The 11904-nt window shown below is 43.3% G+C and overlaps 1 protein-coding gene across 3 annotated transcripts in view; it reads left to right on the top strand.

The window, feature by feature from the left end:
* The window catches only part of LOC142831739 (leukocyte-associated immunoglobulin-like receptor 1), a 36620-nt gene extending 27657 nt beyond the window's left edge, over positions 1–8963 (top strand). For all 3 annotated transcript variants that reach the window (XM_075942129.1, XM_075942138.1, XM_075942120.1), the window contains 6 exons: positions 2105–2434; positions 7158–7268; positions 7362–7404; positions 7491–7528; positions 7700–7749; positions 8147–8963. In XM_075942129.1, the coding sequence (XP_075798244.1) occupies positions 2105–2434; positions 7158–7268; positions 7362–7404; positions 7491–7528; positions 7700–7749; positions 8147–8293 (719 nt within the window). In that variant the 3' untranslated portion in view covers positions 8294–8963. The remainder of the gene's footprint in view (positions 1–2104; positions 2435–7157; positions 7269–7361; positions 7405–7490; positions 7529–7699; positions 7750–8146) is intronic.
* The last annotated feature ends 2941 nt before the right edge of the window (positions 8964–11904 follow it).

Below are 11904 nucleotides of genomic sequence, written 5' to 3' on the forward strand. Positions count from 1 at the left end.
CATTATCCTTGGCTTCTCATCAGCCCTCATTGTTTGCCATGATTAGAGAGTCCGGTTTTATCCCATGCTTTTTCAGTCACAGTCCAGCTGGCCTTGGTGAGCTCCCAATAGATCAGCCCCACCGTCTCAGTGGGTGGGTGCACCCCTCGTGGTCCTGACTTCCTTGCTCATGTTCTCCCTCCTTCTGCTCCTCATTGGGACCTTGGGAGCTCGGTCCAGTGCTCCAGTGTGGGTCTCTGTCTCTATCTCCATCCATCACCAGATGAAGGTTCTATGGTGATATGCAAGATATTCATCAGTATTGCTATAGGATAGGGTCATTTCAGGTTCCCTATCCTCAGCTGCCCAAGGAACTAACTGGGGACATTGCCCTGGGCACCTGGGAGCCACTCTAGGTTCAAGTCTCTTGCCAACCCTAAGGTGGCTCCCTTTACTAAAATATGTGCTTCCCTGCTCCCCTATCCAACCTTCCTTTATCCCCAATCATCCAGTTTCCCCATGTTCCCCCCATCCTCCCCTTCTCCCTTTTCTCTCCCCATCTCCCCTTACCCCCATCCCACCCCATCCCCAAGATCCCAATTTTTTGCCCGGCAATCTTGTCTACTTCCCATAGTCAGGAGGATAACAATATGTTTTTCTTTGGGTTCACCTTCTTATTTAGCTTCTCTAGGATCATAAATTATAGACTCAGTGACCTTTATTTATGGCTAGAAACCAATTATGAGTGAGTACATCCCATGTTCATCTTTTTGGGTCTGGCTTACCTCACTCAGGATAGTGTTTTCTATTTCCATCCATTTGCATGCAAAATTCGAGAAGTCATTGTTTTTTACTGCAGCATAGTACTCTAATGTGTAGATATTCCACACTTTCTTTATCCATTCTTCCATTGAAGGACATCTAGGTTTTTTCCAGGTTCTGGCTATTACCAATAATGCTGCTATGAACATAGCTGAACAAATGCTTTTGTTATATGATAGGGCATCTCTTGGGTATATTCCCAAGAGTGGTATTGCTGGGTCCAGGGGTAGGTTGATCCCGAATTTCCTGAGAAACCGCCACACTGATTTCCAAAGTGGTTGCACAAGATTGCATTCCCACCAGCAATGGATGAGGGTATCCCTTTCTCCACAACCTCTCCAGCAAAGGCTATCATTGGTGTTTTTTGATTTTAGCCATTCTGACAGGTGTAAGATGATATCTCAAAGTTGTTTTGATTTGCATTTCCCTGATCGCTAAGGAGGTTGAGCATGACCTTAAGTGTCTTTTGGCCATTTGAACTTCTTCTGTTGAGAATTCTCTGTTCAGTTCAGTGCCCCATTTTTTAATTGGGTTATTTAGCATTTTAAAGTCTAGTTTCTTGAGTTCTTTATATATTTTGGAGATCAGACCTTTGTCTGTTGCGGGGTTGGTGACGATCTTCTCCCAGTCAGCAGGTTGCCTTTTTGTCTTAGTGACAGTGTCCTTTGCTTTACCGAAGCTTCTCAGTTTCAGTAGGTCCCATTTATTCAATGTGGCCCTTAATGTCTGTGCTGCTGGGTTATACATAGGAAGCGATCTCTTGTGCCCATATGTTTTAGGGTACTTCCCACTTTCTCTTCTATCAGGTTCAGTGTGTTCAGATTGATATTGAGGTCTTTGATCCTTTTGGACTTGAGTTTTGTGCATGGTGATAGATATGGGTCTATTTTCATTCTTCTACAGGTTGACATCCAGTTGTGCCAGCAAGTAGGTGAGATTTTAAAGCCCCAATAACACCCTGGAAAGAAGGTGGAGATAAAGCCAGAACAAGCACAGGTCCCTAGAATAAGGCAGTTCCCAGGGAGGCAGTGGGCTTGTAGCAAACAAGACCAGTCTGTGATGTTCTGACATTTCTTTGGCTAAATCATTGCTAGACCCACCACATGCTCAGACTTGGGTTCCTTAATGTCATGTGGTGGGCATTCATATGAATGTAGAAAGTGGGGATGTTATAAATTTCACTATGATCATGGAGAACTCTAAATTTGGTAAGAGTAAAAAATGGTTTGTCTCAATTAGTTTTGTGTTATAACAATGTCCTCACCATGTGCAGTTAGATTCCTGTTCTCTCTTTCTCTCCTAGAATCTCTGCCACGGCCTTCCATTTTGGCTGATCCAGGCCTTGAGATTCCCCAAGGACAGTCTGTAAAATTTGTGTGCACAAGCCCTATTGAATATGATACATTCCGCCTGGAGAAGCAAGGCTCAGAAATAGACAATAAGATGAATGATTTTCGTTCTTCAAGGAGGGCTATATTCCAGCTTGACCTAGTAAATGAAAACACTGCTGGATCTTATCAGTGTCTCTATTCAAAACGGTCTATGTGGTCCCAACGCAGTGAGACTCTGGAGCTGAAAGTGACCAGTGAAGATGTCCCCCACACTTCTGACCCAGTCCCAGGAGTGACCTCAGGTTTGTTTCTAGATCTCCGGACTCTAACCCTAACTTCTCTCCCCTGCCTCATCTCCCCCTGCTATCTTCTAATGCTAATGCTCCCTTTTTCCACCTCCTTCAGCTCAGATCTTGTCTATCCTTAAACCTCAGATTTTAGGAGCTTTCGTCTTACCATACACCATGAATGACTGGATACAGTCTTACTGGTAGACCACTGAGTTGTTCCTGATTACTGGGTACTGACTAAGCCCCATCAATTGTGGGAGTAGACTTCTCTCAAGGTGATACATGTTTTTTCACTGGGCATGCTGATTTATCCTGGTTTTCTGCTGAGTTCAAGCCTGTGGTGACTGCAGGAATATATCTCCTCTGGAGTGGAGATTACCTGCCATCTCACTAGGCAGTTAATGTGATCCAGAGAGGGTTGGTGGACTGGTCTGGATTATTTTTTTGTGGGTTCTCTCATACGGAATAGCCTGTGTGAGGTCAGGCCCCAAAATGTCTGGAGTCAGGATACAGAAAATGTTCTAGTCCATGTCCATGTCTTCCCACATCTTACCAGATCTTACCAGGAGCCACTCAGTGCTTATTCTGTGAGGCCAAGCAGAGTGAGTGAGGTAGGAATAGAAGGAAGGACAAAAATCCAACAGGATGATTTAGAAGGGGCTCTGCCATGTTTTCAGTTTTCCCTGTCCTGTCATTTCAGGTCTTTCCCATGGTCTGTGGCTGAGTGATGGAGCCAATCACCCCCCCCCTTTGTATCAATACTTAGGATAGAGAAGGGGCTTACATAGCTCTCCTCATCAGCTCCCAATCCTTCACCCGCCTCATTGCTGGTGTTGTAGTTTATTACAGGTGATATGCTGGGTTGGTGTTCTGATGTTGGAGCCAGCCATCAAGGTGTCATTAATCATATTTTTTCCTCTCTTCCTTCTTTTGTTTTTGTAGTTGTTTAATTTTGAGATAAGATCTCTCTATATAACCCTGGAACCCCTGAAACTTGTTACATAAACCAGGCTGGCCTTGAATCCAAAAGAGCTCCTCCTTCCTTTGCCTCCTGAGTTCTGGGATTAACAGCATACCCCCACCATGCCCAGTGACCCTACTATTTTAAATATGGAGAAAATAAACGTTCTTTGTCAAAGATAGCAAGCTCTCAAGACTCCAGGGGAGAAGCAGTTCCAGCAGAGATGCCCCAGACCTCAGTTTTCCACGATTCCATGCTGCCCTCTTGTGGTTTGAGCCTCATTACATTTTTTAAATTTCTTTTTTTAATTTAATTTTATTTTTAGAACAAAACATTTTTTTTTATTTTACATACCAATCCCAGTTCCCACTCCCTCCCCTCCTCCTGTCCTCTCCACCTTTCCCCCACCCTACCCCCATCCACTTCTCAGAGAGTGTAAGGCACATTGCTTTGAGTAAGGACCAAGGCCCTCCTTCCTATATCTGGGCTGAGCAAGGTATCCATTCAAAGAAAATGGGTTCCAAAAAGTCAGAATAAGCAGTAGGGATAAATTCTGGTCCCACAGAAAGTGACCTCGAAGTTTGCCCCAGCCATACAACTGTCACCCACATTTAGAAGGCCTAGTTTGGTCCTAGTTAGAAGGACCCATCCTTCCCTGTCTGGCCGGAGTTGGTGAGCACCCATTAGCTTTGGTAAGATGTCTCAGTGGGTATCCCCATCATGGTCTTGACCTCTTTGCTCATATTCTCACTCCAGTGCCACTCTTGGACTGGACTTTGGGAGCTCAGCCCAGTGTTCCAATGTGGGTCTCTGCCTGTGCTTTTATCTCATCAGTTATGGTGATATTTAAGATAGTCATCAATCTGACTACAGGGCAAGGCTAGTTTGGGCATCTTCTCCACTATTGTTTAGGGTCTTAACTGGGGCCATCCTTGTGATGATTCCTGGGAATTTCTCTATTGCCAAGTTTCTTGCTAGCCCCATAATGGGTCCCTCAATTGAGATATCTCTTTCCTTGCTGTCTCAATTCTTCCCCCATCTTGACTATCCCATTCCCTCAAGTTCTCCTCCCCTCTCCTCTCCTCCTCTCCTTTTTAAGGTTTCATGATCTAAGATAATGAGGAAGACTGACCAGGAACCAGATCTCATTGCAGATGGTTGAGAAATACCACGTGGTTGCTGGGAATTGAACTAAGTACCTTTGGAAGAGCAGACAATGCTCTTACCCACTGAGCCATCTCTTCAGCTCCCATTACTTTGTGCAATCCCGCAGATGAGGTCTCTCCTTGCCAGCGCAGGCTCCATGCCAGCTAAACGGACTTTTTCACTGTCTGTGTCTGACAAAGATGGAAGGATCCCTGAGAGGAATTTGCCACAGGAAGTGCGTGGTTTGTGAAAGACAGTCAGTCTGAGCTGCTATGGGATGTGAAATTAGCTTTTTTCACTCCTTGTGTCTCAAGCAGTCAGATTGTGCTGCTCCCTGAGTTCCATGGCTACAACCGTATAGGGAGGAGATGTGGTCCTGAGTTATTGTGGTCTCTCTGATCTAGGCTGTGCTACTGTGAGGTCAAGCTCTGAGTTCAAGCAGCTGGGATGGTGGACAGGGGCATAGAGGGTGGGAATACAGAGTTGCAAGGTGATTTTTCTGGCGGAGCCCTTTTCTGTGCTGTTGTGACGGGACATGTCATGATGAGCTTCCTAGCTGAACATACTGGATCACCATCCTGTTTCTGACTTTTTAAACAATATTCTCTTGTTTTAAACATACCAGTTAGAAACTGAGTCAAACTAGACACTCACAGCAGGGGAAGAAAAATGGCCCTGCCGTTGTGGGCATACTGAAGAGATAATTAAAATGAATGACAGAAACACATTAAAATTTCGGATCTAAAACTAAATTTATATTGAATTATGTAATTTTCTTATAATTAAAATAAACAATATTATTGATGTAACAATACAATGTATCTTTTCACATGAATATAATGCAAGTTAGTCAATTTTAAATAATATCACATGGTATTTCATATTTGTAATTTATAGCTTAACAGAAATCATTTATTAGTATAACACAATATACGTACACATCATTTATTAGGACAGCAATGTATAATTTGTGTTTGGAAGATAACATAAATGTTATTTATATATTAATTTATGTGATAGAAAGTAATATTTTATTTCAAATTTGCTTTCTGGCTTTTTTGTATAGGAATGCATGTTGTGTACTACATGTTCTCGGGTGCTGGCTCACATACATGCTTCTATGTGTGTGTAGGTCTATGTCTGATGCTGAATGTCTTTCTGGAGTGTTCTCCACCTTCCACATTGAGGTGCGATCTCTGACTGACCCTAAGGTTCACTGTTTCAGCTAGTCTGATTAGCCAGATTGCTCAACAGATTCCCTTTCTCTGTCTCCTGTGCACTGGGATTACATTCTGCCTGTCATGTCCACTTGACTTTTCTTTAGGTTCTGGGGACCAAACACTGGTCCTCACTCTTGCACACCAAATGCCTTACTCCTCTATCCGTGTCTACAGCCCCCTATCTGTGCTTATTTACATTACGTATGAATATACCGCCAACTGTCGCTTAAGAATGGTCCTTTGTTCTGAGATATATGTCCATAGGCCACGTGGTCATGTGACACCTGTGTTCTAAGAAATGCATCAGTGGTAGCCCATTGTGTCATAGTATGAACAAATGTTATTTAAGCCAGCTTAGAAGGCGGAGTCCCATGCATACCTGACCATATGGTGTATAGAGCAAGCAACTTCTGGACTGCAGTCTTGCACAAATGCTATTTTGAATGCAGCAGGCAACCAAAACTTAAGGGCAAGCACAATCCCAAAAAAGCACAGAAAGGTTTCAGCTCAGTTACCATCTTACCAAAGGTCCATGGTTAATTGTAACATCATGACATGGCACGTGTAACTCTGTTTGCATATGGAACATATAACTATAAATATACCATGGGTGTGCATACAATGTATATAATTAAGTTGCAATAAGATACATGGAAGGACAGAATAGCAGGTAAGGTCCTGAATTGGACATGGGCGGGCCAGGTGTTAAGGGAAGAGCCTCTAAAGGGATATTATCTGACTTTCTTTAAAGGACATTGAAGAGTCTGCCTGAGGAGTAAGGAAGGGTACCATCTAAGAAGAGGGGACAGGTGGGCTCCACCTTGAGTGGTTGCCTGTGAGGTGGTACAGAGAGTGAATGGATGGAGAAAGGTAAATGTTATAGGAGAGGGAAGGATGGACACTAAATGCTGCAAGGGCAGCATTGTCTGCAGGGAACCAGGCAACAAGACAACACTGGGACTGAGTTCCTTCCTATCAGTGCCTACCCTGAGGAACATATAGAGATGAGGATTCTTGACCTCAGTGGGAGCCCAAGTGGGACTGTGCTGAGGGAGCCCTGCTTCCTTTCTTGTTGGTTATCAGTCTCAGCAAAGCTCTACATAGTGTGGTGGACAATGTTCTCCTACATGACTTCAATCACGAGGTGAGGGCTCTTATCTGTGGGAACCAGAGTGGATGTTATTAGTTACATATGGCTGCTGAGTCATTAAATGACTCTACCAGCGGCTAGTGTGGCCAGAGCACAAGGAAGGTCAATATTCTTGATGGGTAACACGAGGATAATGATTAAATGTTTCCAGACTACTATGCATGTGAAATTTTACATATTAACACATTCATGAACACCACCCAGTATGTGTGTGCTATGCAGTGGACATTCAATAAACCTGGTTACCATCTTTCCTAGACACATCCTGGCTGAAGACAAACATCATTTATATTCTCATTGGGGTCGCTGTGGTCTTCCTCCTTTGTCTTCTCCTCTTCCTTCTCTTCTGCCACCGTCAGAAAAAGCACGGTAGGTATCTGTTGTGCACTTGGCTTGGGTGGACTGGTGGGAGTACCGCAAATCAGACCTCCCTCCTAAACGTGGACTACTAACTATTCTTAGGGCTCCCAAACAGCAAGAGCCAGGAGCACAGTCTGCAAAAGAGGTAAGGTCCCAGAAATGACCTCCATGTCCTTGCCCAGTCCTTTGCCCCCAAATAGTCTCCAATATTCATCTATCCTTTCCCCTTAGGCTCAGCCTAGTTACTAATGGCCTGGAGAGCACACCAGGTAAGGAATGTGAGGAGAAAGGAAGGGGTTACCTAGTTCACTGAGAAGCAACGGGGAAGGAAAACATTCAGGAACATAGTAGAGGGTTGTAGTTGGGATGAGATATAATGTGGTCATATTGTCTCCTAGTGTCTACCAAAGAGAACTTATCTTATGTCTTCTTTTCTATAGACATAGTCACAGATGACTTGCTTCCAGAGGACAAAAGAACAGAAACCTTGGTAGGTTTTTGTAGTCATGATCTAGTGATAACTAACAAAATGCTCCCAAATTAGCAGCTTAGTAACAAGGCTTTGGACTCTTGTGTAATGAACCTTGAAGCAGAAGCATTCAGAAAGATTCTGCTGCCACTTCAGGCCTTGACCCGATTGATGTAATCCAATGGCTACAGACAGGAGAGCTCTCCACAGCAGCTAACTTTCCCCAGAGAGAGCATCCAAGATAAGAAAAATTACTTCTGCCTTGTCTATAAGTAATGTAATCCCACCTGAACACCGTTGGGAGGGAAACCACAGGATACCATAACTATAACTCATAGAGCCATTGCAGGTAACTTCCCACTCCTCAGCACCTCCACTCCCACAGCCACTCTAACTCTCCTGGGCCTCTCTCTCTTAGATCCCTGATGCAGGAGGTCTTCAAGAGGTGACATATGCCCAGCTGGACCATCATGCCCTCACACAGAGGACAGTTGGAGATGTGACCCCACGGAGCACAGAAACCATGACTGAGTCCGGCACATATGCAGCCATCATCAGACGCTGAGCCTGGGCACACCTGGAGACATACATAGTCACTGTTGGAAAAACCCAAAGCAGCCATTCAAGGGCTCCTTTTGGAATCCACCTGGTGTGGAAAGCTAGCCAACCAGTCCTGCTTGAGGCAGAAACTGGACCCTGGAAGCCTCTGTTCCCCATCTAGGAGCTGTATTGTGTAGGTGGTAGTATCAGTCCTTGGAAAGACTGTGTTGCAGTAAGCTTCAAAGCCCCTTTATAGTCATCTCGTTGTTTTCAGAGCCACAGTTAGAGCCCCTTACCTGTTTCCACAGACCCTTCCATAGCCCAGATTATTTAATGAACAGCATAATTTCTCTTCTGCTACACCCCCATTTTGCAATGCGCCCAGTAAACTCTAAAGGCTTCCTTGGATCCCCTGCTGGCTCTGGCTGGGTTGTACTCATGCAGCTGGAGCAAAGATTCTTCTGTGCATCAGGCTTCATGGGAAGCATCATGGGAAGTTTTGAAGATGGAACATCAAGGGCGCATCATGAGTATTTCTGAAGATGGAACATCTACAATCTGTGCTGGTCTCGAACACACAGCCCCTGAGAACCAAAATTCTGCCTTTATTGGTTTCAGAAATGAGGAGAGAAATGGGGGCTACAACGGGTGCTTATGATTTCTTTCTTGATTAAAATATACGTATAGTTGACTAAGATTGTGCCCACTGAAGTGTGTGCTATCAGGGCTTGGTGTGCTGTTGTCTGTGTAGCCATCAGCACAAATAGTCAGCACAGCTGCCGCCTCCCACTGGATGGTCTGACATAGACACTGATGACTGAACTTTGGATCACTGTTTGGAAGAGGAAAGAGGAATCAGAGGGGAGGGGAGGCTAAGAGTGGACAGAGCAGTTGTACCTATACACACTTACACACACGGTCACACAGGCAGAGTCATACATGCAAATATGCACACACACACACACACACACACTCATACATGCTTGTATTCGTGCACATGGAGCAGGGGAACACGGAATCACTATTAGATGCTATTTGTCAGTGTCTCTGCCCCACACATGGTCAGGCTCAATACTCCCATACCCATGCAAATATGGTCAAAACTAATTAGACTTAGAGAGCTATCAACAGCAACAATAACCAACACTAGTAATTTAGAAAGGGAACATTGCAGGACACAGTGGCACACACCTTTACTCTTGGTACTTTAGGGTCAAAGGCAGGCAGGTCTTTGTGAATTTTAGGCCATCCTGGTATACATAGTGTGTTCCAGGCCAGCCAAAGCCACATAGTGAGAATCTGTCTCAGAAAAACAGCCCACTTCCCTGCAAAAGACATGAAGTCTGAAGTGAGACAAACAATAAATAGTAGAGCCCCTGAGGAGTTGGAGAGAGGCATTTGAGAGATAGAACCCAAACACACCAAGTTTTTTATATCTGTGACAATTTCAAAAATAAATTAAAATACTAACTAAAAAAAGAGAGATACTCATATGAACTTACCGAGACTGAAGCACCAGGCACAGGACCTCTGCATACTTATTATGGCTTTCAGTTTAGTGGTTTTATCCATCTCCTGAGTAGTTGAACGAGTGGAGCTTTGATTCTTGTGCCTTCTCTTGGGCTCTTTTCCTTCTGTTGGTTTTCCTTGTCCAACTTCAATGTGATGTTTTTATCTTATTATATTTATTTTATTAAGAAGAAAAGAAGAGAAAATAAAAGTAAAATATTCAGAGGATCACTAGGGGATTATAGTGTCTCATTTTTTTAAAAAAATTATCATTATATTATATATTATTCCAACTTTCTTTTTTATCTTGATGGTGCATCTTCAAAATATATAATGGGCTGAAAGAAAACAAAAGAAACAAAAACAACAAAAGAAACAGTTTCAGTATGCGTGTTTGTTAAAACAAACATCCTTCCCCTGCAAAGAGCCCAATAAGAAATCCTCTTTTGAAGGGAAAATTGAATGGTGTTAATTTGGCAGGACTCAGAAAGGCAGAACTATTAACATACACATAAAAAATCATCATAATCTGATCTGGAGAGATTGCTCAGTGGTAAAAAGCACAGCTATAGTGTAGAGGACCTGGATTTGATTTTAAGCACCAACATGGTAGCTCAGAACCATCTCTAATTCCAGTTCCAGGGGATTTGACACCTTTTTAAAAAAAATTTTTTGCATGCATACTGTGCACAGACAATACATGCAGGCAAAGTAGTCACACATAAAATAAAATAAATAAATCTAGCACACAATGAAAAATAAATATGTACTGTGCTTAATAAATAAATAAATAAGGATATATAGTAATTATAATGTGGGATTCCTCTCTGTATGCTGTGGATACCATTGGTTAATAAAGAAACCTCTCTTGGTCAATGACTTAACAGAATATACCCAGGCTAGAAGAGATACATATAGAGAGAATAGGTAGAGTCAGAGGGAAGTCACGCAACCACCATAGGAGACAGACACTGGATAGAAATTTACAAATAGACCACAATCATGTGGCAATACACAGATTAATAGAAATGGGTTAATTTAAAATCTAAGAGCACTTAGAAATATGCATAATCTAATAGGCCAAACAGAATTGCAATTAATACAGTTTCAGTGTGATTATTTTGTGATATTAATAGGCTGGGAAATGGGCAAGCAGCTTCTGTTCACACAATAAAATAAAAAATAAATAAAAGAACAGAGAAGAAACTAGACTACTAGCCATGTATGTGAACAAACACTGTTTAAAAATATAAGTGTGATGATTCACACCTTTAATCCCAGCACTTGGAAAGCAGAGGCAGGTGAATTTCTGAGTTTGACAGTCTTTCCTGCCTACTGTAACTCCACCAAGAAGCTCTAACCTATCACCACCAGCAGAGGGCACTCCATTGAGGGCACCAGGAATGTCCTCTCTAGGCTTGGGAGCTGCCTGTATCTTGGTTCAGCCTGGCCTACAAGGTGAGTTCCAGGACAGCTGGGGCTACATACAGAGACCCGTCTCAAATTAAACAAACAAACAAGCATAAGTATCTCACCGAGTAGGTCATAATCTTCTGTGTCATTCTCCACACTGCACAGCCCTCTCCCCTACAAGGAATTGTGGTATGAGCAGGTCATGAAACAAGGCAACTCTGAGGGTCCCCAGATACAGGGTGTCAGAATGTCCTAAACCAGAGAGGCTATGATTTTTGTTTTCTGGAAGCCTCTGTTCAGGCTCAGAGGCAGATACCCAGGTCCAAACCATTTTATCTATCCATGCTACTATTTTTCTTGACCTCATGATTAATTTCTCTGGATAACTGCTTTTCAACCCTGCTCTCGTATCTTCATGTTATTCTCTGATATCAGCCTGTCTCACAACCTTCTCCTTCTCTCTGTGTCTGTTATTAATTTTCAACATGTTCCCTGGAGGTTCTGCCAAAGTCATGTGGGGAGAGGTACCCAGATGGCAGAGTTGTTCTTAGCAGAGACAGCAGCGTGGACAGAGTGGACCTGTGGAGCCCCCACAAATGCTGAGTAGAACCATGTCTCATTCAGCCAGTACATGTAGCAAGGCTTCTGGGAAGGCAGGACAGAAATTGCATATAAGGAGAACAGTTTCCTTTTTTGAGAAAAGTAGGAGGAATT

This window comes from Microtus pennsylvanicus, chromosome 1 (assembly GCF_037038515.1).
Source record: "Microtus pennsylvanicus isolate mMicPen1 chromosome 1, mMicPen1.hap1, whole genome shotgun sequence".
Classification (NCBI taxonomy): Eukaryota; Metazoa; Chordata; class Mammalia; order Rodentia; family Cricetidae; genus Microtus; species Microtus pennsylvanicus.